General features: G+C 41.6%; 2 protein-coding genes across 6 annotated transcripts in view; both read right to left on the bottom strand.

The window, feature by feature from the left end:
- Window positions 1-316: 316 nt before the first annotated feature.
- Window positions 317-9,992, bottom strand: phf8 (PHD finger protein 8). Of its 2 annotated transcripts, none has more exons than XM_023427591.2 (22): window positions 9,701-9,992; window positions 8,810-9,122; window positions 8,528-8,613; window positions 8,290-8,416; window positions 7,840-8,000; window positions 7,511-7,652; window positions 7,173-7,359; window positions 6,917-7,079; window positions 6,733-6,820; window positions 6,437-6,543; window positions 6,226-6,317; window positions 5,476-5,565; window positions 5,059-5,340; window positions 4,866-4,948; window positions 4,597-4,766; window positions 4,296-4,381; window positions 3,938-4,059; window positions 3,246-3,577; window positions 3,045-3,140; window positions 2,846-2,955; window positions 2,130-2,490; window positions 317-2,039 (listed from the first exon to the last, which is right to left on the bottom strand). In XM_023427591.2, exons 2-22 carry the CDS (start codon window positions 8,905-8,907, stop codon window positions 1,951-1,953), a joined length of 3,072 nt encoding a protein of 1,023 aa, XP_023283359.1. In that variant the 5' UTR covers window positions 8,908-9,122; window positions 9,701-9,992; the 3' UTR covers window positions 317-1,950. The 2 variants fall into 2 exon arrangements, with proteins under 2 accessions (XP_023283359.1, XP_023283360.1); XM_023427592.2 differs by having other exon boundaries at window positions 8,810-9,119.
- A 1,242-nt stretch (window positions 9,993-11,234) lies between these two features.
- The window catches only part of wnk3 (WNK lysine deficient protein kinase 3), a 37,353-nt gene continuing 21,510 nt past the window's right edge, over window positions 11,235-27,077 (bottom strand). For 2 of the 4 annotated variants that reach the window (XM_087179594.1, XM_087179595.1), the window contains exons 11-24: window positions 22,849-22,892; window positions 21,765-21,900; window positions 21,566-21,682; window positions 21,369-21,470; window positions 21,202-21,250; window positions 20,944-21,096; window positions 18,725-20,841; window positions 18,270-18,516; window positions 16,406-16,491; window positions 15,966-16,303; window positions 15,558-15,793; window positions 15,369-15,464; window positions 15,119-15,282; window positions 11,235-14,490 (exon numbers count right to left, since the gene is read on the bottom strand). In XM_087179594.1, coding sequence (XP_087035720.1) covers window positions 13,915-14,490; window positions 15,119-15,282; window positions 15,369-15,464; window positions 15,558-15,793; window positions 15,966-16,303; window positions 16,406-16,491; window positions 18,270-18,516; window positions 18,725-20,841; window positions 20,944-21,096; window positions 21,202-21,250; window positions 21,369-21,470; window positions 21,566-21,682; window positions 21,765-21,900; window positions 22,849-22,892 — 4,461 coding nt within the window. In that variant the 3' untranslated portion in view covers window positions 11,235-13,914. Of the gene's footprint in view, window positions 14,491-15,118; window positions 15,283-15,368; window positions 15,465-15,557; window positions 15,794-15,965; window positions 16,304-16,405; window positions 16,492-18,269; window positions 18,517-18,724; window positions 20,842-20,943; window positions 21,097-21,201; window positions 21,251-21,368; window positions 21,471-21,565; window positions 21,683-21,764; window positions 21,901-22,848; window positions 22,893-23,204; window positions 26,625-27,077 lie in introns of all 4 variants that reach the window. The other 2 variants (XM_023427599.2, XM_087179593.1) reach the window with 2 other exon arrangements.

Here is a 27,077-nt window from a genome sequence, read left to right as displayed (position 1 = left end):
ATAATGTTGATGGTTTAGATATGAAAATAATGGTACAAACCCTGAGAAAAACTGTAGTCACCAGTCATCATTCAAAAGTAATATCTAAAGTGGCTTTTGTTCTGTCCTGTATGTACCACAAAGCATCAAATTGTACTTTCATTGGAAGAAATCATTAAGTGAAGATATGTTTAATACAACACAATACTCTGCTCTATCTTAATGATGACTTTCTCCTGTAGACTGAAGTATGGTAAACAGAAAACCACTCATTTGGCTAACAAATGACATTTTTGGTTATTTGGTGTTCCTCAAATAAAGTCAATGAAAAAAGAAATTTTGCCCAAGGTATATTTTATCGTTTCCAGGTCGTATTTAAACACATCATGTTTAAACACACAGTACACACCAACACAAGAGTGAATATCAACAACAATTAATATAAAACTAAATGGATGAAATTTAACAAGGGCATTTTTTCCAACACACTTCCAATATTATAGTAACAAGACAACATGAAAACTAAGCATGACAATCACTGCGTACAAATATAAAAAAAGAACTATTTCAGATATTTTCCAAATACAGCAATGTATCATGTACAAGTTATGTTAAGAAAGATTTCAAAGTTTTTGAACTATAAAAGAACTTAAATTACAACATATATTTACATATGAATTCATATCCTGCACCTTCACAATGTTTTCACACAGTTAAATCTACATTTCTGCAAACATTTTATCACTAGTACATTCCGTGGAAAGAAAGCATGTCTCTACATCTGGCCCAAGAATGCCGCCAATACTTGGGGCATGGATTATGGCAACCTGCAGGAAACTAGTCTCCTCAACTCATAATAGTTTTCTGTTTTTCCAATGTAGCTATATAAATTACAAATATTACAAATATTTACAATGACAACTTAAACTGTAAAAAATTCTAACAAAGCCATGGATAAAATTTTTGTACATGTATAAAGTGGTTGAAAATAATTAAAGTAGGGACCAAGAAGATATGGTGGTAAAAACAGACTACATTAAAACAGGCTAAGAGATGGCAAAACATTGCACCGGTAAATAAATATGATCAGAATAAATAGAATTGTATGTTACTCTTGGCATCAGTTTAGCGCTTTCTATTTTATGTGTAGAGCTACAATATATGGAGGAAAATGGATTATACAAACAGTGACAAATTTGTAAATACATGTGGCATACTGGGTGCTGACCATGTGCACACTCGATTTTTGCAGATCTGTTAATTGTGTGTTAAGACTGACATGCTTTAATCACCTTATAAAACAAGATTTTATGAGGAAAATGAGGTAATAAGAAAAACTAAATACAATGTTACAACTGCATGACTGTGTGTGTGTGTGTGTGTGTGTGTGTGTCTCATTCTTTTTGTGGGATTTGGGGCTATACAGACATTACATTTTACCTGACTAGAAAATGTTTTTGTTTTTCTTTCCCTTTTAAAAAATTATGATGGATAGTACAATGTCTTTACATAAATACAGCCACTAAAAATAACAAAAGATATAAAGAAAAGAAACAATTCAGCTGTTTATTTATGACGCTAGTTAATCTAGCTAGTTAACCACTGTCCACCTGTCATTTCGAAACACTTTCCATAATTTCCTGTTTCCTGTGTGATCATTTAAGTATTATTTACCACAGCAGCTGTTTATCTAAAGCATTACAGTGATTTGTTTAAAGTCACAGATGTGCCTCTGAAAATACCTTTAGGCAGATGTAGATAAGTGGAGTGCCAAAACAGGATGCTAATTAGCTGGGCCGAATACTTGGTGTAGGACAAGTTATATTAAAGTTCAATAACAGGTGAAAACAGTAAACAAATTTACCTAGAGTACAAAATATAGATTACTATCGCTATTTCCTTCAGACCTACTTTCACAAAATCCATTTTCTTCATTCCCATTTAAGTCTTCAGCCACATTTACAACAACTCTCACAAGAGAAGTTTGCCATTGCGATGAATTTTCAGAATTTTTCCAAGTCTCTGTTTTGCAGTTGCAAGTCCTTTCTTTGGGCGTTTCCCTAAATTAAAATGAGAGGGGAAATACATTAGAAAATATTCTATAACATAGATCAACAATTATACTGTCAATGTTTTAAGTTTATGCTTACCTTGACCAATTCCTGTTGTGCCTTGGCTAGCTAAACCTGCAGGGGATGCACCAGAGTGAGAGCTGCTGTTCTGCGGAGACAGGGAAGGTCGGCGTGAAGTGAGGAATACACCAGGGGCCATGGCACCACTACCTCTAGGGCCTCCGGGGCCAAAAGGTCCTGGTCCTGCTGTATATTCATGGTCCAACAGACTAGCAGAGTAGTAATCCATCCTCCTTTCTGGGCTGAAGTCTGCTGCAGACTCTGGAGCAGGTGGTGGGGAGGGTGGGGCGGCCTCAGTCTGAACAGGCGGAGGAGTGACTACTGGAGCAGGAGGACGCTGCTTTTTGGTGTACTTCCTTTTAGCGGGCTTTTGCTGCTCCTGAATCATAATTTTAAAAACAGAAATAAGAGTTATTATCTTTTATTGAAAGATACTTCTACTCCACATTATTCACTGGGCACACTGTAGGAGCGAGGGACATATTTGAGTTGAATTCCTGTCTCTGTCCAGTTTGCCACAATAGTGCATTATTGCACAGCATCCTGTAAGGTAGTAAGTTTTTTTGTCTTGACAATAAATATTCAGTACAAAGTTACAGAGTTGTGCTCTTGTTTAGTCATATCATGTTGGACAGACTTCCCTGCTAGCCCTCTCAGTGACTAATTGTTATTCTTGATAGTTGCTACAACACACACACTTCTAAGGCCAACATACTTTTTTCCACCCAACTTACTTGTTGTGCCAGCTTGGCAGCAGCAGCTGCAAGTCCAGTTTCTACAGATGCGACTCTAGCCCCTTCCCTGGCTGGCCGATCTTGTTTGGGAAGGGTGGGCATCACCCTCGCTATAAATAAGAAGAAATTTTAAAGATCAACCTTTAGAAAGCTAAAAAGCAAATCTGATCCATCTTGCTGCTATGTTTAAGCCAAGTACCTTTTGGGCTCCAAGGCGTGTCATCCCAGTTTTTCTTGCGCTTCATCTTAGCCTTGTTAGCATGGTCTTCCTCATCAGACTCCAAGGACGGGTAAACTTAAACATTTGATTAACATAATTAATCATTGGATTGTTCAATAAAGGATATAAACATCAGTGCTTGTAAAGCAGCAGATGTAAGTCACTGATTGTATTGCTCACCATAGTCTGAATCTTTAAAACAGGTTCCCAGAGTCTCTTGCTCATCTGGACTCTCCTCATCACTAAAGTGACGAGCCGGCCGTTTAATTGGCCGTTTCCCAGGCCGCTGGATGACAGGTTTCTTCTCAGGATTTCCTGTCTTTTTGACCCCTCCAGTCACCCACACAGCCCTGCCACCCTTTTCTTTGACCACCCCTAATCCCTCTGTCAGGCCTCCAGAGATAGATAAGGGAGATGAAGAGGACGAAGACGAGGATGAGGAAGGAGGGTTGGCCATGGAGAGCATGCCCTGAATGGCATCACGAGTACTGGGAGAGGCTGGGGCTTCCTCACTGAGAAAAGGACAGAGTTAAGCAATCACTCATCGTCTCCAAAATAACCTCCTAAACACAGGACAGAGCTAGAGCCACTACAAATATGTGAAATATTCAAAGGTTATTGGATTCTTTCAGCAACACACCGAGACATTTATTCCCACTTGTGCTCAAAAATTGCTATAGTTTAGTCACTGGTACCCAAAGATCAGGAAGTGCGTTTCAAATATAGACCGTAGGTTCAAACAACAGGGAAATCAAATTACATGTAACTATTTAAATAAATGTATTTTAAAATACCATGAGAGACTCTTCCTGGGTTTGAGTGTTAAATAAATAAAATAATAAACAAATCACTAGTAATCAAGGAAATCTAACCTAAGTGTTGCAGAGTCCAAGCCTGCCACTTGCTTGCTGGCCTTCAATAAGTCCAGAATGCCCCCCGCGCCACCCTTCACTCCATGGGCAGCCAGTGCCTCTTCATCTGTGGTGTAATCCTCCTGAAGCCACATGCATAAACATGCCATTATTACTATTGAACCGAAGCTAAACTCAAAGCCATAATGTAATCACAATCAGGAAATCTTTACAGATGTAAAGACTGGAATGGCATGTGTAAAGTAATTTTTTCATCTTGGAGACTGATTTACTGACTTACACTGGCTACTAAAGTTTAAATATGGCAATTCAGCATTGGCTCCACAAAACCTGATTGGTGTAGCCTTAATGATCTCACCTCAATGTCAAAGTCTACCTCCCCTGGTTCTCTGATGCGATTGGGGTCAGAGCAGGGTTTGGCTCTGGGCAGCTTCCTTGGAAGACCTGAAGGCACGTTTTAACAGTTAGGTTACAGTAACAAGGTGGCTTTTGACACACATACTACAAAACTATATTAGGTACTACATTTAGCCAACAGTTCAAGCACTCTCATTGACTTTGTAGGCAGGGTAAAAAAATGAAAGAAACATATGTCCATATGATAACTTCTACATTAATTTATGCATTCTTAATACCATTGCTTTAAGTCAAATGCTAACCGCTTAGTTTCTTTTTCTTGCTAGGTCCTGCAGATTTGCGTCGTGGAGGGGGGGTCTCATCAATCTGCAGCTCATCTTCAGACTCCAGGTCAGACAGACTGGATCCCTCCATGGCAAGATGTTTGTAGTTTCCAGCACTTCCTGCACCATTACTGCTGCCATCCTTTTTACTACAGCATGAGAAACAGCAGGTATAAACCCCAACCTTTGGTTTGGACTGTAAGGTGACAAAAATAATTGGACCACACCAAATAGCTGCTATCCCTTACCCTTGGATTTTTCCATTGGTCAGCACAAGTTTGAGCTTGCTTTTATTTAGCTTCCCTTCAAACTCTTCTAATGGCAACTCCAACTGGAAAGAAAGATACAATTGCAAGCAAATATGAGGACAAAACTTTCACACACAAAAAATAGCTAGACAAGCATTCCCAATTTAAAAGCAAATCTCCGCAAATCCCATACCTTGTTCTTGTTTTTGGATTTGCCAGGTTGAAATTTCTTGAGTGTATGTTTGGTGTGGATCTCAATGAGGTCAAGTTCTCCTGCTTCTGCCTTAAGTAGCCCCTTTTGACTCTTCTTCTTGGTTCCTGGGGGCCCAAGACCCCCAATCACTTCTTTGGGCTTGGGTCCTTTCTTTTTTCCAGGGGGGCGTCCTGAATTTTGAGAGGTGGTCAGAGGAGCTTTAGAGAGTGGTGAACCAGGAAACTGAGGTCCAGTGCGGCCAATGTTTTGCTGGAAGATGTCCTATCAAAACAGAGAGTAATGATGGGTCAGTTCAAAAGAAAAAAGGGAAGAAAAAATAATATTTCTACATCCACAGTTAAAAAGTTAAAACAAAGTTAAAAACATGCCCTACATTTCAGTGAATCTACTTTTTACCTCAACCAGACGAATCTCCTTGGCCAGGTCCTTCACTAGTGTCTGAGTATTGATGGTTTCTGGAATCTCCACTTCATGCTCTGCTAAAGCCTGAGGGTACAGAGATAACTATCAATCATCTCAGACAAAAAGTTACATTTAGCTTAGCACAAAGGCAGCAAACAGGGATACAGCTACTGTGGCTCTGTGAGATGGTAACAAAATCCAACAACCAATTGTTTAATTGGTACAAAAATGGAAGTCCTTCTTTTCCATTCTTTGTGCTGAGCTCAGCTAAGCTAACCCAGCTGCCGGCTGTGACTTCATATTTGACCAGAAAAGAGAAAAGACTGATATTGATGTTCTTGACAAAATGCTTTTTTTTTTAAAAATGTTTTATATCTGTTTCAATTCAGTGTTGTCTTTTGAGATGAAAAACATCCTGGGAATTACCTAGAGGTGTAACAATTCTGAACTTGAGTATGAAACCTCCCCCTCCACAAGATTACCCCCTTTTAAAATGTGGTACTTCCATTTAATGATTTACACACAAATGTGATTTCATGTTATAATAATTTTGCTGTTGCACATCTGCTCCATTTGTTGAAGTTTGCAAACTCTATGGTACTAAGTCAAACAAATTCCAGCATCCCAATTTCACAGTTGGTTATGGAGGGAAATAATCCAAGTAATGAAACAAAGAGGGAAGAGAGGAAAGAATTATATAAAAAAAAGAGTAAAGCTAACGCAATCGAATAAGATTTTACCTACCTCTTTACGGGTCCAGCTGCGGAAGGCATTGTTCAGGGCCTTAGCCCCATGAACCAGGTAAGTGGCAGGGTGTCTGCGATTTTCTCTCAAACCTGTGAGAAAATAGCACATTGTTAATAATGTCACAATGACAAACAGTAATCACAGACTACCCAAGTAGTTCACATAAAGACATAACATGAATATTATGAAATTCACTGAAATCCCTCACCTCTGAATGTATCAAGAAGATGCTTTCCAACATACCAGCACACAGTCTCAAAGTTGGGAAATCTGAACAAGTCTGCTGTGCTTAATCTCTTCTCTATTTCATATGCTCTAAAAATTAGGAAAAGTAAGACATGAATCATTATTAAAACAAACTTGCATTACGCAAATTCAAACAGAGTCGATGTAATGTGTGGGAGACTGTGGGCGATAACACCAGAGAGGTAAATGTCTGTCTCCAAAGTAGCAAAGATCTGCCAAATAAGATAAGATGACATGAATGGTCTTGAAGAAACTTACCGCAGCTGCATGTCAATGTTGAGACTATGCAAGAAGTTTCCTCCAAAGGCCAGGCAGTCCACTGGAGTCAGGACAGCATGAATCCACCCTGGGAGACAAACAAATTACAAAAGTGTAAACATTATTTATCAGATTTGTCTAACTATCACTACTCAGCAAAACCAGCAAAAACATTTCAGCTTACCTGTCGGTATGAACAAGGTGTTTCCTTGTTTGACAGAGCACTTGTAACACATATCAACCTGGTCTCCAAAGAACATCTCATTCTGGTTAGATGAAGAACTCCACCTCTCAAAAAGTGCCAGGTTGGCTGGGGTGGGGGAAATCAGGTAGAAGATTTTCTCACCCTGAACAGACACAGAGAGATCTCTTAAAACAATACCAATTTATAAAAAAAACAAAAAACAAAAGATTAAATAAAAAAAGCAAAAATCTCTCACCCTCAGGACATGGTACCATACTGAGGTGCCTCCAAAGTCAATGTGGAAGTCTGTGTAGCTGTCCTTCACTCCCATAAGGCAGTACTTCTGCACATTGGGGCGTTCAAACACAGACTCCTCAGGCCAGAGGTTTTCAACCCATGACAGTTTTCTCACAATCTTTGGAGTCTCCACCAAGTTTGAGAGCCTAAAACAAGTCCAATACTTGTCAACCGAACAACACAACCATTTACATTTATTCATTTTTTACCGCAACCAGATTTGATTAATCTCGAGTAACAACAAACTGGATCATAAAGACAAACTGAACTGTCAAAGAAGTGAATATCTTTGCGTACCTGGTCTCAGAGAACTCCAGGCTGATGACATTAAGCACTCTGTCTCTGTTGGGGCTGTTGTAGTATTCAACAAAGTCTCCCAACCGCATTTTCAGGTCACATTGGCGAGACACATCAATCACATCGATCTCTTTGTCTGAACCTGCAGTTAAAACAAAATTAATGAACTTGAAAAAAATGTAGATGACCAAGTTGCCAAGATGACCAGTTACCAACACAAAGAAGAAAACTAATTTCAATTTCCCCAATACACATCATCCTAAAAATCTTTGAAAAACAAAACAGATCAGATGTATCCAAATGTAGAGCTAAATGTGTCAAAACCTTACCGATGTAGTGCTCTACATCACTGACGCTGAAAGATGATGGAGGAAGGGTCATGCCTAGGCCATCCCGCCTCAATACCATCACAGGAACACTGAATGAATGTTCTTCAAGAAACTCCACTGTCAGCTGGGCCCCAGATGGCTTTAGCAAGACTTCATCCGCACTGTCATAGAAATACAAACAGACAAATGAAAAACACAGAATGCTTTACAATTATGTAATAGTAAGGCAAAGGCTCTCCAGCCAATCAAAGAGCAGAAACTGCCAGAGGATGGTAAGTACTACATCGACACTACTACAATATAATGCAATCACCTGCAATAACAATGCTACAAAAATATCTTATGATCACACTTTTAGTTGTTGAATCAACATGACATGTACAATTCAACCAGAACATCATTTAATGTAAACATGTAAACTAATTTTGTAGGACAGTGGGAGAAACTTACCTCGGGAAGGTGCGGCTCCGTAGCTCTCTGACAAACTGTGGACTGCCTGTCTTAACGGGCCGACTTGGATCTCTTCCTCCTGCAGCAGTAACATCTGTCTGCTTATTGCCTCCACGGCGTTTGCGCACTGAGAAAAAGGAGAGACCGATAACAAAGATCAATAAATGCATTATGTAGTTAAGCAAACCAATAAGATCAGAATGATTTCAGAAAGGTATACATAGGAGTGGTAACTTACTGACAGATGGCCCATGGGTGACCTGACAGTTGGGACAGTGATACAGGTCAATCTCAGCTGCTTTGTCCTCTTCTACTCCAACACAGCTACACAAAATATCAGATATCATATCAGAGGAAGCATGTACAGAAGAGCTAGGTAAATCAAATGTGATGGGCCCAGTACACAGTACATCATGCAACTAAAACAACAGACATAACTACATAATGAAACACACAACATAATGTATAACATACATTAACAACAATACGATCAATAGTGATAAATCTGAAAATGACCTACCTTCCATGGAACCAGTCTTGACATATATCACACTCGATCATGAAGCGTGTCACATCATATGGCAGGCGACACAAGCAGTACACTGGTACCGATGCCATATTGAGTTGTATGTCTGTGAACTAGCTATCAACCTTTAATAATGTGACAATGTCAAAGTCCAATTCAGGAGGTAGGGACTATTTAACAAACTATAGACTTTATTACTGAAGTAGAAAGGGTAATGTTAGTGTTTAACTGAACTGTATATCTGTAACTTCACTTCCGGATTCCTTTAGTAGATACACATGTCCAGTAGAATTCCCCAGGACACCTGCTGAAATATAGAAGCAAGACAAAACTTGTAAATAGCCAGCCGTAAGACACAATAACGCAACTGCATTTCAAAACTCATTAATACATAGGGTGAACACTGAGGAACACTTCGCACAGTAAATGTCTAACCTGCTGAAACCTGAGGTACAAGCTCCGTCAACCAGCTAGATGGCGAAATTAGTTAACACTTCGTTTCAGAAGTAAAACATTACTCTTTCAGTATCAAACTTTCTCATATTCTCCAATTACAATTTTGGAGAGATAACGGATATGTTATGTGCTTCCCAAATTTTAAAAAGGAAAGATTTTACTTCTGCTAACGAATTGTTAACAGTAGCCAACTGGCAGGTTGTACCGTTAGCTCGCTGTTTGTAAACACGCTATGTGTTAGCTATGTTAGCCAACAATGTAGCTATCCTAAGCATTTGCTAGGGTCTTAACTTAAACTTATACAATAAAAGAGTTTGCGCTATTAATTTAGCTTTTAAACCTGAAACATGCGCTACTTTCTCTGGACATAACTGCCAAACAAAGAAACGTCGTTGTGAGCAAAATTGATATCTAACGTTAGCAACTCACCGAAATCTAGCCGCGGCAGGGCCAAGCATTCAAAAGCCGTTGTAATCCCTACGCAAGATCGGGGTTAGCTGCGGCCTTATTATGCAACGTAAATTATTAACAATTTTCTTCACCACATTTTTGTTTATCAACTCTGTATTGCCCAATATAGAGGGTAGAACCAGAGGTTCACACTGGACCAGAAAACTACAACCTGAAGCGACCTAAACGAGCTCAATAACTACAAATAACGGCGTATTTAACTGCATCAACGCCATTTCAAAGGCAGCAGCGTCAGACCGTTGTTCGTCACTGTTCGCTGTTGAAAAAACAATAAAGTTGTAGACAGTCATGTATGGAGTTACATTCAGGACAAAACGTTGTGGGACGCTAATGCGGAAACAAAGTTGCAGCAACCAAATAAATAGACATAAATAAAATAAATACATTTAACATTAAAATCATAAATAGAACATACCATGTTATCCATGTTTTGGAAAGGTTTAAAATGAATATTAATTATTCCTGTGATTTTCGTGAGCTCAACAAAGAAACACATTTTTTTATGAAAAATGGTCAAACGGCCATGCCAGGGATATTTAAATGTATTCTGAGAACAATTTGGTTTAGTTTAATTTAGTTATTTACTTCTCATATATTAATTGATTTCCGCATTATAAATTTCTTTTTCCACATATTTTTTGTGTATAATGCATAGACTGTATATAGAAGTTACCTCCTCTGGCACTTTGTTTCCTTTTTGTTGTTATAGGTTATGTAACTTTAAATTGAAACAGTAATTTGTAATTTGTACATAAATATAGATAAATGAATAAATGACAATCAATTTGTTCATTAATAAACACAACCGTAAAATGTACAAAGTAACCAAAGATTTTGAACTGTGTATATAAATTAATTACATATCATCTAACCTTTTTTCTGACAGGTTACAAAGGACAAGAATGATTAAACTATACATTTATTCTCAACTGGACATAAAGCAGATTAGACTACACCTCAAAATGAATTTTAAAATATATCCAGCTGAGGGAAAACAAATTATAAGGTGGCAGTAAAAAATTGAATAAATATTGATGAATGTAATGTAATTGTCTCAAACTGCACATTTTACTTTTTTATGTATTCATCAATTAAAAACAATGTTTTACTTTTAAATTGACGCATTTCTAAATAAGTCAGGTTTGTGCTCATGTGTTTTTGAATATGTAATCCCTTTACTACAAATCACAATTGCTTTCAATGTATATCTCAATTTTTAGATTTTGAAATTATTGGTTCTACATCAATTTTATTTAAATATGATAATCAGCTTGCACAAACCGTTACATATTTTCAGTGGATCTAACTGAAAAGAATCAACTCATTAGAATATCTAATTTTTATTATTATCATTTCATATTCTTAGATGAAATGCAGTGCAGACCATCCATCCGGTCCATCCTGCTTTTTTACTGCCTTTGTTAGAGCCATTTTATGTTAGTTGCATTGCAGCAAATTATGGCATGATACAAAAAAAACCACAATGCCATAATTTGATGTTTAACATCATTTATTTTGATTAGTTACAAAACATAAATAAAATCAACAGTTGAATTAGTTACAATTTACAGAGGCTAAATCACCAGCAACATACCTTGTTTTTTTCTAGGTTTCTTTGCCCAAATGTCCTTTTGTTATTGGTTCTCAGTCATGCCATTTGGGACTCCCCAGGTTTTTGTTGCTTTAATTTGGAAGTTTATTATATTTGACCTGTAGCCCAGCAGCTTATGTTATGTACCATCAAGGTTTTCATGGTTCAAAACTGAAATAAGATGTCAAAAATGACCAAAAATTCTCTGAATATAATCTTAAATGACCCTGGCCTGTCAGGACTCAGAGAGGTATATCAAGGTAGGGGAGTCCCATGTAAACAGGGATGAAAACCAGTGTTTTCTAGTTTCAAATAACCTCTGATTTATAATGATGAGAACACAATTTTACAATTTGTACAACCCCATTTCAAAATACAAAAATAATCTTTATCTTTTAGATAACATTTTGGTAACACTTCAAGGACAAAGCCAGCTCCACATCATGAGTCATGATCGTTTAGCTGTAGCTTGCAGTCAACATGTTAGTATCAGACATGACAGCACAGTATCTCACCTTCACTAATAATGAACTACATCTCTGTGAAAATGTGGGTTGTCTTGCAAAGCAACAAATACAGAAAACCATTATTTTACTCTAGATTATGCAATTGCAGTTTCTGAACAACCATATCCTTTAGCACAAACTAGCCCTCCATACCCATTCATGTTTTAAATTTATTTGACTCACATTTAGCAGTCTTTAACAACCTGTACAATCTCCTGTTTTCTGTGGCACATAATTTCTCTATCATTAATAAAACAGAAATGCTGCTTTGACTACAGGCTATTCATTATGCCAAAAAAATTATTAATGCCTGACCATCAATGGTCAAATGTGTGTATGGCTAAGTGCACTGACAATCCAATAAAATGTACAGTAATATATCTGCTGCTGATATATTACTCCGTGTATCTTTGCAACTACAAATGAAGTGAGTTTAGAAATAGAGGAATGGAACATTTTTAACTTGAGTAAACCTTTTGTAGTGTGCATAAAGCACAATTATGGCCCACAGTTCAAATCTGACAAATGTATTCACACTGACAGCCTATGGTTGAAGACTAAATAGTTCACGATTGAAATAAGGAAATTGTACAAAGCCAAACAAAGTTGACAAATAGGCAAGTGAGGATCCCACAACAGTGTTGGACATCAAACTTACAACTGGTATATGATCTAAGCTCTCACTTTGTTTCTTCATGAAACAAGCCCAAGACATAGGCAAAGTAAACATTTTCAGTCGGGTACAGTGACATTTGAGAGGCTGTTTTGCAGTTTGCAGTTTAAAATGCCATATATCATGGGACTATCACAAAGTTTTCTCACACAGAAAAAGTATACACTCACACACTCACAAAAAATGCAGTAATTTTAAAAGGCAATATGGGAATAACCCATATGGTCTCCCCAGTCTTTAATAACTTGGCAGTTTTATTTCTTTTTTTGTTCTCTTCCTCAGCATGACACTGTGATATACTTTGATATGCGGAGCTCAAACTGAAAGCACAAATGTCAAATGTGAAAGCATGTCATACTGAAAGCAAATGTTTGATTAATTATCTCAGTAGGCTGCAAACAGTTTGCACTCAGGCAAGTCAAGTTAGTCATAAGGTCATGCAGTCTTGGGCTGAGTGCACCCAGGTATCCACTGAACATAGACGGCATATTTCAATTTGCCGTCATATTAAAAATTAATCTGAGTTTATATCATATCACTCATGGTAATTCAGACTGCTTCTATATTACAAAAATAAAATAATAGAAATTAAGCACATGCTGTATTGTGCACGACACTGCAACAATGTATTTGGTTGTATTGTGGTAATGATCGTAGCCAGATAGCTTTACCGTGCTCTACTGCGTAACATGCTGTTTAATTTTTTTCATTGCCCATTGAAACACCTTGTGCTGGAGGCCTACAGTTTTAAAAGATCATGTAGAGATCATGAAAAAAATGCTCTATGCGTCTGATTTTCATCAATGTGCTTCTACAAAAATATTTTATGCCTTGCAGACAGATCAATACAATACATGCTGATCAATTTAGATGACCATTACTAATTGCACTTTTAAAATTGATAGTCCTTTCACTGTAAGCATCGACAAATTAAACAAAAAATGTCAACACACTGTCAAATATTTTGTCTTTCTTGTCTCTGCTTAGGGAGTTCAGGTCCAACTGAGTTGGTTTGAAAACAAAAACATGAACGTTAATTTGTGTCAAAGGACATAAGGGATATGTACTTGGATAATCCATAAACACTCACTCACACTCATAATTGCACTCACTCATACATTAAAGAATTTTTACATCTTGACACCCAAACATACCATGATTCATAAACCCCAGCTGCTGTGTTCCATATTACCTTCTGTCTTGTACATACTAGAATCTATCATCTCTCACATTCACTCTCCATCTCATCCACAAGTACACTGGAATCCATATATTCATTGCAGTCACAACTCTTTCACGCATACATGGAACTAACACTCCAAATGGACCTGCTTTACGTCCTGATCAACTTAGTATTTCCATCTGTTGCACTTTCATATTGACCTCACACTTCGCCATGGTCTCATTTCTGTCCCAGAGGAAGAGTCGAGGTGGGGGGTGTTGGGTGAATTTTGGCACTGGAAGGTAGAGCAGCAGCAGAGCAAGAGGAGGAACAGGTGGAACAGGATGAGGAACAGGAGCAAAATGTCCCCCCAGTAGCAGCAGTACTATCTGTGGGTGCAGTGGTGTCACTGCCGGGCAGCAGAGATGCGGCTGTGGACACTGGAGATGTGGGCATTTGGGAAGGCAGCAGTGGTTGGCTTTGAGGTGGGGAATGGGGCAGCTGGGTAATGGGCTGTGTCTGTGGTAGCGACTGAGACTGTATGGGAGTTTGCATCCGGGGCTGTGGTATCTGCTGGCGCAGTGGAGACTGCTGATAGGTCATCTGTTGGAGGGGGAGAGACTGATGAAGATGTAAACTTTGCTGCATCTGTGGCACCTGAGCCATGTGCGTTTGTGGTGGAGGTCCTGGAGAGGGCAGGGTGGACAGGCTTCCTCCACCTGTGTAATGGGAAGGGGCTGCCACAGGCAAGCTGGTAGGGGTCGGGGATGCCTGGGGATTCAGTGGTGCCACTGGAAACCAACCTGGTGGAGCCACCTGTATGGAATATAGTAATAGTACTGAGGGAATATCACAGAACAAAAATAATACTTACGAATTGTTCGGGTTTGACACATATAAAAGAATAATATAATAATAATAATATTAATGATAATACATAAATAATAAGAAGTAAAAAAAATCCATAATGTGTCTTTAATGAGAAAGACCCAGTGATTATTAACACAAAAGCACAACCTTATCTACAAAATGTATGACAATAGAAGAACAACCTGTAATGACCATAATATTAATTATGCTTATTTGCTTTCTTGTTGAGAATAAGATGAGAAGCATGATACCACTCACATACTATTGCCAGCAGCCAGTTGTCTTCAGTATGAATAAAGACTGTAAACGGGGAAACAAGTACAAAAACAACAAGTTGCAGTTTCACAGGGGTTATGTGCCAGATTATTCCTTGTATAATAGGCAGATTTTGTTTCCTTTGGACAGAACCAGGCTAGCTGTTTCCCCGTTTCTTGCTAAGGTAACCAGTTACTTGCTGTAGCCTTATATGACATGTAAAGACGTGAGAATGGTATCAATCCTCTCCGCTAATTCTGAACAAAAAGCTTTAAAGGTTATGTAAAAATGGGATACATCTTATAGAGTGTAGTCCTACCTCAGTTGGCTGACTCCAACCTCCCAACTCCTGCACCTGCTGAATCTGCTTGATCTGATTCAGTGAAGGCTTGGGTGGGACGGGGCCCACCGTCTCCTTTGTCCAATTATCAACAAGTTTGTGCAGCTCATCTGTGAATGTGCTTTTTCTTAGAGGACTGTGATCTGTGGAAAAATGACGGGACACACATCATACCACTGATTGTCTTTAAATGGGTTGTCTCAATTTGTTGCTACTAAACAAACAGTACCTCTTTTCGCAGGCAGTGACGGGCGGTGCTCTGGGTTGCAGTATAGGGGCAGTCTAGTCTGTTCACCCCCTGAAAAACTACTTGACTGCTGAATCCCTAGTTGAGAGATACAAGAAATAGTTACACAGACAGATAGCATAAGAAAAAGAAATGAGTGAGAAAGAATAGACAAAAAAAAAAAAACCTTACCAGAGTGTGTAACTCCATTGTTATCCATATGAGAGTGGGGCCGGGGCCGGAGTTTGATTTTGGCTGGCCTGGGCCTGCGAGGAGAGAGGACAGGAGGTGCCGTGGGAAGAGGAGGGGTTCGGGAAAAGGAGACAGGCAGACTCTGCCTTTGGTCTTTGAGGGAACGAAGCTGTCTGTACAGTTCCTGCAACTCTCTGTTCTGCTGGGCCTGAAGGGAAACCACCTCTCTGATGTGCCTGTAGAGGAAGAGATACATAACAGTGATAATATTTGTTATGCTCTGTAGGCAAGGAATGGTAATACATGGAGACATAAAATAAAAAATATAATAAATGATATGAATAAATGACAAATATCTCGTGAACTCTAAAATAATTTAAGTTAAATTTTCTCCCCCCACTGACTTACTTCTCTCGGAGCTTGTGTAGTTCTTTTCTCAGGTCTTCATCCTCCAACTCACTCTCATCATCATCATCGCTGCTGCCTGGAGGTGAGTGGCTGTGTCCATGACCTCGAGACAGATGGGCCATTGCTGGGGTCCTCTTACTTTCATCCTTCTCCCCTTCCTTTGCCCGAGATCTCCTCCTCTCCCTCTCCAAATGAGGAGACACTGGGGAGCTGCCAATCTGCCCATCCTCTTTTTTCATCTCAGCCTGGGTAACAGAGAAGCGTCCCACTTTCCTATGAGTGCTCCCATGGCCTGATGGGGCATCCTTTGGGGGAGAGGTCTGGGGCACTGGAGTCACCTGAAGGCAGAGGATGTGTTAGACATTAGCTGCTTGGCCACACTGCTCTAAAGGCTCACACTAATGAGTGGCAGAGATAAAAATCTGTACTCCTCCTCCTACCTGAAATCGTCCTTTGCGCGACTGAGGTGGATTTAGAGGTGCTGCCTCCTTTTCCTCTCTAAGTGCCTGGCTGCTGGAACGTCCATCTAACGAAGAGATAGGGATGAAAAACAAAAAGGGGAGACAAAGACCCAGAGACAAGAACAGAGACACACAGGTATAAGGAGCACATAGATGACAAGGTGGACAAACACAAAAGCAACAAAGAAAAATGTACATGACAGAGAGACACACAGATGCACACGGACGGACATGGGGCACGAACAAAAAGGCACAGTGTTAAAAATCACCCACCAATGTCACACATCATCAACTTTGTGACTTACGTGACTTGCATTCAGGTCTATGCAATATTTAAACATATGATGAGTTCAGTAGCAGACATTTGTCTAAATTATAAACAATAAACGGAAAAATTAATTTAGGTTTTTGGGATGTAAAAACACATGCTTAAGAGAAATGTGTTATGGGCGTGTGGGAAGGAGTGGTAAATGCTTGTTTCATTAAAAACAAAATTATAATGAGTCATTAAATAAAAATAAAACATTGTGAAAATGCAGTTGAATGTTTACAATAGTGTACCCCCACCCACCCACACATCCACTCTCTCATTCTCACTGACTCACCATTGTCCCACTCATATACCAGACAACAAAGCCCAATATCAAATTTAAGATCTATTTTCAGATCCTCAGTGATATTGTTCAGTGTGTTTGGTATTTGGGATTACTACAATAGCAAAGTGTGTACATGGATAATCACTGCATAATTTAAGACCAACATAAAAATATGCAGCCTGAAATAGGTGTTACTTACAGATAACGATCCATTATTAGTCACTCGTGTGGAGCATAACATATTCGTTCATGCATGTGCACTTGTAGCAAAGGATCTAAGCTACTGCTACACATATTACACATATAAACACAAATACATGCAAGATGACTGGAATACTTAAACAGTTTGATAAAGCTTAGGATATGAAAAACCAACCCATGTACAACAGAAGCTGACTAGCTTGTAAGCCCTGGGTAATGTTCACAATATCTTCTAGAAATGATAACTTTCATCATAATCTGCATATTTCACACAGATGACGCAAATTAAAGTAATCTTCATAAATTCATTTGCTACAACTACAGCACATAGTAGAGTATCAGAGAGCTGACACAGAGAGCGTACACATACTCTAAATGACAAGTGGTTACATAATAGCTTAGCAACTTAGCATCTATCTTATCTGCGTTGTGACGTGAGTTGCATGGTTCTCGCTACATTGAGCCAACAGGTGGACGTGAGGAGGTGAGATGGTTGCTGCTGGCAGTGCCTGCGGAATTGGGGTGGGGAAGGGGGGGTGTCATATGAAGGGATATGTCCTGGGCACAGTCACAGCCGGGCTTTGCATTGCGATGGACATCAGATTTCTGATGCCAACCTCTTCCTACAATGTGCCACTTTCCCACCCTCCTCTACTCTCCACTGTTCTCGCCCCTGGGTGAGTAACCCATGCAAAAAGAAAGATTGCCAAGAAAATGAAATTTAGTAAAAAGGAATTCACAAACAAATAAAATGAAATTAACAACAATAATGTATGTAGAGATGTCAACACTGACATTACATGGGGATTATAGTCACATAACAATATGCAAAAACAGAATTATTTAGCTGTAAACATTAACATCCATTAACATTAACAGTTATTAATTACTGATGGTTAAGAAAGTTATTTTACTATGTTAAAACTAGTACTAGATATTAGATTTAGGTCCATGCCCCAACATCGCATTCTCTCTCTCTCTCGCGCTCTCTCTCTCTCTCTCTCTCTCTCTCGCTCTCGCTTGCTCGCTCCCTAAGAGGACGCTACCTTGCTGGACTCTGGGTTTCTTGAACAAGCTGGCGGAGTGGCGCAGTTTGCACGCCCAGTTTTTGAATTTGCGAGTCCAGGATTTCTTGCTAACAGGATTTCTGATACTAGGACATGTCAGGTTTAGGCCAAAATATCCACCTCCTGCATTGTGCTGCTGCTGTCCATGCCGGAGGGGGATCGGGTGCTGATTGGGGGGCCACGTTGCGTCTCCAGTGGTACTGGTGTCAGAGTGTGGGGGTACAGCCTAGAACAGTCAAGACAATTAAGAGTGGCTGCATGGAATTGAGACATTCAAAACGGAGAGACACTCAAACATAACATATATCACAGACATCTGCAAAAGAACCAAGTAGAGTCACATTTACACACTGAAATATAAACAGAATTCAGTACAGTGGAAGACGAAATTGATAGAGAATTTACTCCAAATCGAATCTGTGGTATTCACTCACAAGAATGGTTGGTTCTCCGGGTACAGGTGGGCGCTGGGGCCCAGCAGAGTCATCCTGACTGGGAGGTAGGAGAGAGGTAGGTGGGGTCGACGACGCAGAGGTGGAGGGGAGAGATGGGCCAGGCTGCTGCTCCACCGGACCCAGCCCCGCAGAGTTGGGCACTTCTGAGGAAGCGTCCTCTCGCCCTCCATCCCTCTCTGGGTCAGGGGAGGTGGAGGAGGAACGGGAGGTGGTGGAAGAGGTAGTGGACGATGATGAGTGGGGGGAAGTATCTGAGGAGGACACGGGTGGGGGGAAAGACAAGTGGTGGAGTGATTGTGGCTCAGATGACTCGTCTCCTCCTGCTGATGTGGAGGCAGCGGATGTAGGGCCAGACACAGCTCCTCCGGCCAGTGCTGCCCCACTGCTGTACTCCTGATACAATAAGTTCCTCAGCTTTTCATCCAGAGTCTTTATGCGGTTGTCCACAAATTCAATTTTGGGGGGGCCTTCACTGTCTGACTCAGCCACAGAGGAAGGTTGAGCAGGGGATGGTGTCATTGTGAGGGAGAGAGTGGGTAACGAGGCTTCAGCAGTGCCAAGATGGAGCGGAGGCAGAGAGGAGTCAGAGGAAGGGTGAAAGGGGGCAGAGTAGCTTCCTGTGTCCTCTGTGAAACTTGTTTCTCCCGTGGACACCTCTGACTCTGACATCTGTAAAGAGGACTGCTTCTGCAGTGAAAATTGCTGTTGTTTCTGGGGTGTGTCCATGGCTTTAACAACCTCCTGTTGCTGCTCAATGTGTTGCAGCTGTTTCTGTGACTGTATATGTTGTTGTGCCAGCTCGGCGGGGATTTGGGTTTGCTGTGGAATTTGTTGTTGCAGTACAGTGCTAACATTTAGCTGTGCCTGATGCTGAAGAAACTGTTGACTAATTGACAGGGGCAACATTTGGCTTTGGTCTGGTTTTAAAGCCACGGCACCCATAAACAGCTGATGTTGCTGCTGCTGTAGCTGCTGTTGCACCATTTGCTGTTGCTGTAATTGTATTGTCTGCTGAAGGTTTAACTGTTGTGGCTGCTGCTGATCAATATGAGCATGCTGTTGTGGCACTACAGCAGCTAGTGGTGTAATAACCTGCTGCGGTAATTGCTGTAACTGAGGCTGTTGCAGCAACTGTGGGGTGTACTGTGTTGTTTGCTGTTGAAGAAGGGGTTGTTGGGTCTGCTGTAGGGGCATTGGTGGCAGAAACTGCTGCTGAGGCACAGACTGTTTTAACACCTCTGTATGACCTGGCTGAGGCAGCACCTGCACCTCAGTCAGCTGTTGTTGAAGTGGTATTTGTTTCTGCATGAGTTGCTGTTGTTGTAACTGCTGGAGAGACTGTTGCAGCTGGATTTGCTCCTGGTACACTTGATGCTGTGATTGCTGTTGTTGCTGTGGTGTTGCCTGCTGTATCTGCTGTGCCTGATGCTCCAGCTGCATTGCCTGCAGTTGCTGTTGAGCTGTTGTTACCTGCTGCTGTAATGCAGGCTGTAGCTGTGGTTGTGGTTGTTGTGGGGCTGGTTTGGCCACCTGGGTAAGTGTCTGCTGTTGCTCCATGCTAAGTTGGCTTACTGCTGAAGAGACCACTGCAGCAGCCGGAGGAGGGGAATGAAAAGAGGTTGAGGACTGGTCCGCCGCAGACACACATGACCTTGGGGCAGTTATTACTGTATCCCCAATACTTTGACCTAAAGTGGAGCAACCACTGGTTCCCGGAGAAGTAAGGATATCAGGAAGAATGTTGGTTGGTGTGGGAGACACAACATCGGGAGCAGTGGACAAGTTGGGGAGGTTAGCAGCAGCGGGTATTGCAATGGATGAGGAAGCACTGGAAATTTGGTCAGCAGAAGCCGAGCTGAGGACTGGCAGTTCAAGACCAGCTGAAGCAGTGACAGGAACAGAAGCTTCAAGAGTGGAGGCTGGTGCGGAGATGCTTTCAGAGGCAGTGGTGTGAGAAGCATGGGCAGCAGTGGCTGGGGGTGACATGGAGGCAGGGGCTGAGACAGTGGAGACTGGAGGGGAGGTGGCAGAAAGGGTGGGGCAGGGGGGAGAGGCCATTCCAGTCAAGGACTCCAGACTGTGGGATCCTTCACTTTCTACAGCCACAGAGAGGAACATACGGTTAGTTTCTGTTATGCTGCCAACCCAGTCATGTTAATAAGCCATAGCATTAAAACTGATACGGGGAAAGGGCTCACCTTTCTCTCTTTTAGGAGACTGGGGTATCCTTGCTTCTGTAGTTGGTGGTGGTGTGCCCGCTCCCTGGTTGGAAAGAGAGTCTCTATGGCGGATGGTCTGGTTGATAAAAAAGCGCCAACGTCCCACTGGGGAGGAATGGGGCACTGAGTCCGCTGAGAAATCACAAAGATGTTCTCTAGTTATAACAAGTATGTATGCATTTCCTCATACTGTCACTTTTTAGTGCAAAATAAAATATAAAAAAACTCAAACCTCACCTGTTGAGCTAGTGGGAGTGCTCACATGTAGCTGGTCAGTTGATCCAGTCTGCAAAAGAAATAACAATTTTAATTCATCAATCAAACAAACTATTATTATTATTGTTCAATCAAAACAAAAAAATTATAGAGGAGAGAAGGTGATAGAAATATGGAAATCAACACACCTCTGAATGTGTTTGAAGAATTTCATGGGCTTTCTTAACTATTGCTCTAAGCTCCTCAACAAATTTCTCCTTCTCCACATCAAGGACAAAGTCCTCCTCCACCTACAAACAAAACGCAACCAAATCACAATTGTTAAGACATGGAGTGATACTTCTCAGCAACCAACGTAGACTTTGGCAGTACATGAGCAGTTCACCATGTAATCTGCTATGTCCTCAGGTGCATCCCCTTCAATGTCAAATTTAAATGTCACCATCTTGTTGCTATGAGTCTCCAGCTGGCATTCCACCATATTGTCCCCGCTGCCGGACACCTATGGAGGACATGACAAATTAACATTGTCCTACTGGGTATATGAATACAGCAATATATTTGGCTATCTTTGCTGTTTTCACCTGGAGCATGCTCAGTTGAAACTGATGTGAAACTTTTTCAGGTCTCTGACAGGAAGTTCTTCTTTGAGTTTTTAATTTTTCTAATTTCCCATTGGCCAAAAGCTGAAGAGTTTCTTCTCCATTAGGTGGAACAGACCTGTGGGTGGTAAGGTAGTAGGGCAGATACATATCATCATGTAAATGACAGGTCCCAGAGCAAGACACTGCATACTGTCAATTTAATCACTCAAAATAAGAACATTACACTTAGCCCCTGTTCAGACCTGGCAATAACATGCGTCACATGTAATCCGATCTCAAGTGGACAGCTCTAAGTACAGGTCTGGATGCATTTAAGATCGATTCAAAAAGACCAGATTCAGAGGTGGTCTCGGCCACATGTGGCCACATTCTTTTAGCAGTATGGACGCAAATGCAACCTGGGCCGCATCAAAGCACCGCCTACTCTACTGATGTCCTCTGCCACAGTCTGATTAGTCCCAACTCTCTCTCTCTCAAACACATTGACAACGTCTGTCATAGTTGGACTGACTAAAAACAAAAACACATTTGGTCTTTGCAAATGGGAATGATGTACGTGTTTATTTGCATTTAGAGCGGGGAAGTGAGATCTGATCCCAAGTTGTCACTCAGGACTATTATTACTATTATCATGCAGAGATGCATTTTAATGCCAGGTGTGAACAGGGCCTAGAAGCCAAACATGTATAAGTAATGCATATATTTATTATTAATATTTATAATAATAATAGTATATTATTATATATACAACATACTGTACATTTGAGTATTTTGTAAGAAAACAAACATAAATCTAAATGTGTTATACATTTGAAGAGGCTGTTAACCACTATGTAGGTACGGGCAATATGAAGTGTTTATCTTTCAGAACTCTAATTACACATAACATCTACATTTGTTCTATCTACACTTGTGAAGCTGCTTAAGGTTTATAAAATTTTCCACTATCAAGGCTCGTCTAGTTTTTGTCTTGACTGATGGACATACTACACGACTTGAAAGCACCAGCTATTAACGTTAATGGACCTAAGATCAGAAAGTAATGGACATATATCAGGCATACCCTGAAGAAGAATGATGTTCTGTACTTGACAGGTATGGACCATCCTGTAGAGCAACATGAATACACACATAAAAGAGTACAAAGGTACAAAGAAAAAACACATACAAAAAACATTAGTGACATATGATACAAATAAAGCTATAATTTAATCATGGATAATATTACATTTAATAATAAGTATACTGTTCTATGAATATACTAATTTTTAAAAGATCAAAAATTGTTCATTTAAATCCAAAAGACAATCAAAGATCTTTCAAATAATTAGATAGCAGTATTCTTATTCATTCTGCCAGAATGTAAGCAAAGTAAAATTATTTCTTAATTAATAAAGCAAACTTCCATTCTTCCTGTACCTGAGCAATACCCAGCAGGGAAAGGTCACAGTCTTGCAGCGAGGCTTGGGGCAGTTTGGGGGCATTAGAATCAAGCGATTGTAGAGCAGTTACAGGCGGAGGGGAGGTGGGGATAAAGTCAGCCTGCCCTGGTAAGGTAACCTGGGCTGCTGGTGGTGATGTAGGCAGCTCTGGAGCAGGGGCAGCAGCAGGATGGAGGGGTGGGAGAGATGGTAGAGTTGTTGGGGGACATGGTTTATGAGAGGGGCTGAGGGGAGTTTGTTGCGCAGGAAAGACAGCATTGGGCAGAACTGGCTGTTCAGAAATAGGTGTCTCAGTGTGTGTCTGAGTGTGAGAATGAGCCTGTGTCTGAATGTGTGTCTGTGTTTGGGAGTGTGTTTGGGCCTGGATGCTGGTTTGTGTGTGTGTGTGAGCTGGCAGCATCTGCTTGGGCTGGTGCTGTGGAGAGGGAGCGGTGCCTGCCACTAGATGGCTATAGAGGGGAAGGGTCCTGTTCTGGGACTGAGGCTCAGCCACATTACTTGAGACTATCTGTTGAGAGGGATGGGTGACCAGATGTGAAGCAGGTGGACACTGTGGGGTCAGCTGACTCTCATCAAGGGGTATCAAAGCCTGCTGTACAGGAAGTGGTTGCTGGATGGGAGTTGCCATGGGCTGTGCCAGTAACTGAGCTTGTGGAGGAGGAGGAGCGAGCGGTTGATGCACTTGAGAAAGCTTCCGCAGCTGATGCTGGTATTGCTCAGCAGACTGAGACATAGCAGGCTGGGAGATGGGCTGAATGACCGAAGGGTCTGTAGTGCCTCCTTGGGGCTGCTGCTGGGCCTGAACAACTTGGCCTGGGACATAGGCTTGTCCAACTTGCTGCACAGGATGAGGAGGGGCAACAAAGTTTGCAGGGTCAACTACAGAACTGAGACTATCTGATTTAGTTCCAACACCAGCTGACCCAGGAGACAGAATCATCTGCTGATACTGCAGTACTGACTGCTGTTGCTGCTGCTGTTGTGTAATATGAGTTATATCCGGTTGTACAGATGGCATAGCTTGGTGGGTAATCTGAGCAACATACTGAGAGGTCAAAAGGCCAGCCGCAGCCTGAGCATGCACCTGGCTAGGTGGCTGAGTTTGCTGCTGTAGCTGAGGCTGCATAAGACCAGGCATTTGAGCATTTTGCTGAACACAAGACTCGTGTTGGATTTGACTGGGAATCGAGGCAATTGCAGCTGGAGGCTGGACAGCAGTTTGGCTTTGTTGGCCCATCATCTGAATGTCAACAGGTGGGCCCTGGCCATGTTGCTGGGACTGAGCAATTGTTGGATGCAGAGGCTGAGTCTGGATTAGCGTCTGAGCAGTTACACGGGTCTGAGCGGGAGTGACGGGTCCTGGGTAACTAGTCTGCAAAGGAATTTGCTGGGTCTGGATGACTTGAGTCTGTCCCTGTATCATTCCTGCTGGAGGTGTTACATGAGCCTCAATCATAGCCTGAGCCGCTTGGGCCGTGGACTGGGCTATAAATTGGACTGGGACCTGGCCCTGGGTCTGAGGACGAGGCTCATTTTGCCCTTGCTGGGTGAAGACCTGAGCTGGGACAACAGCCGATGTCTGGAGAGGGATCTGCGTAGACTGAATGGCTATGGGGACGTGGGCCTGTGGGATAGTTTGAGTTTGGTGCTGAATCACCTCAGTGCCAGCAGGAGCCCCAACTGGGATATGAGGTTCCATTACAGAGGTATGATGCTGCGGCTGGGCAACAAATGCTTTCTGCTGCTGGATCAATACTACTTGCTGTTGTTGCTCTAACACCTGCTGCTGTATGAGAGTGGTATGAGGTGTAAACTGAGCGGTGTTTAGCTGTGGGATACACACGTGCTGCATATCACTTGGTTGCTGCTGAATCTGCTGCTCACTGTTACTTTGTGGAATGGGGACAGCCTCTTGTTTTTCAGTTTGCTGAAGGTGAATCATGGCTGCCTGCTGCTGCTGCTCTTGAATCTGTTGCTGTATCAGAGCCTGTTGCTGTAGTCTCTCTGCTTGTTGTTGTTGCAGCAGGACTTGTTGCTGACGCTGTTGTTCTAACTGTTGTTGCAACAGAGCTTGCTGCTGCTGCTCCATCTGCTGCTTGAGTTGCATTTGTTGTTGCTCTTGTTGCTGTAGTTGAAGCTGAGCTTTCTGTTGTAGCTGCTGCTGTTGTAAAATAGCCTGCTGTTGCAAATGCTGTTGAATTAATGCTTGTTGCTGCTGTTGTTCCATTTGTCGGAGTAAGGCTTGCTGCTGCAATTGTTGTTCCTTTTGCTGTTGAGTCTGCTGCGGTTGCTGCTGCAATACCATTTGTTGCTGCTGTTGTCCACCTTGCTGTTGCTTCTCCGCTTCTTTTTGTGTTCCAGCCTGGTGTTGTCCAATTTGTTGATATAACTGGGTCTGTGGACGTTGCTGTGAAGAAGGCTGCTGTTGCTCTAGTTGCTGCTGTAAAAGTGCTTGTTGTGGTTGTTGTTGTTGTTGTACAAGACCTTGTGGTTGCTGCTGCTGCTCTTGTTGCTGCTGAATTAGAGCCTGCTGCTGTTGATCCAGCAATTGCTTGTGTATGAGAGCTTGCTGCTGCTCCAGTTGATGCTGTTGTAGTTGGGCCTGTTGCTGCTGCTGTTGGAGCAACGCTTTTTGTTGCTGCTGATCAAGCTGTTGCTGGACATACATCTGATGTTGCTCAAGCAGTAAAGCTTGTTGTTGCTGCTGCTGCTGTAACAGAGTTTGCTGTTGCTGAAGCTGTTGTTGCAATTGTTGAGATTGTATTGTGGCCTGATCATGAGATTCCCCTGTTGGTTGCTGTTTGTACGTCGGCGGTTGCTCCCCTGCCTGTGGTAATGACATAGCTCGCTGCTCCATACCTGTTTGTGTAGGTAAAACTTGCTGCTGAGGAGTTGGCTGGACAGGTGGAACAGGCTGCTGTACATAGATCTGCTGCTGAGGCTCATGTTGATGTTTCTGGACAGCTGTAGCTGAAAGGCTCTGTTGCTGCTGTTCCGTTGGTGGCTGAGTGGCGCTAACTTGTTGTTGTTGTTCGAGCACAGTGGCCTGGGCCTCCATTTGCTGTTGTGGCTGCTGCTGAAGGGTGGAGGTCTGGGGATCCATCCCTATCTGTTGTTGTTGGACAATAGTCTGCTGAGGGATCATGACAGGCTGTGTTTGCTGGGGTGCTGCCTGGGGAATGATGTCAGTGAGCTGCATGGGAGTGGCAGGGGGTTGGGTCTGCTGAGCGAGGGGCACAATGGTCCCCGCTAGACCAGCAGGATCACTCACTGACATGGATGTAGAGAGAACATTAATGGGTGCTTGTGGGGAAACAGGGGGTATGTATGACTGTGAGGAGGCCATTGACCCATGGGGAGGGGCAGTTTGAAATGTATCTGATGGGAATGTTTGTGACTACTCAGTGATAATGTCAGAATGATGATTGGTGTTGAAAGAAGAGGGAAAAGAAAATGATAGAAAAAACAGGTGAGAATAAGCTTTGGCAAGGAGCATAAATTAACAGCACATTTAATTTTTAACAACAGGGTTTCCCACAGGGTTTTATAACAGAAGTAATGTGCCTGAATACGGACAGGTAACAAGTTAGAAAAACAAACTTCACTTTATATTTTAAGTAAGGCATTAACCTTAAGGTGAAATGAGCAGAAGTGCTATTTATGCAGCAAGATTATCTATTTAATGACAGATGCTATTGATCTGTCACATATCAAAACCTCTGCTAAGCAATTTCCTGGGGGAAACCCTGCACAGCTCACAGTCAGATTGTCAATCTCAGATGATTATGAGGATGATTTGTAGTTGGGTAAATAGTTATTTGAAGGAAAAGAACAAAAAATGTAGTGGATC

Source organism: Seriola lalandi, unplaced genomic scaffold (genome assembly GCF_002814215.2).
Source record: "Seriola lalandi dorsalis isolate HSWRI2012SDOR001 ecotype SW California unplaced genomic scaffold, Sedor1 jcf7180002054861, whole genome shotgun sequence".
Classification (NCBI taxonomy): Eukaryota; Metazoa; Chordata; class Actinopteri; order Carangiformes; family Carangidae; genus Seriola; species Seriola lalandi.
Note: the sequence above shows the minus strand (reverse complement) of the source record. Positions and strands in the feature narration are given on the sequence as shown.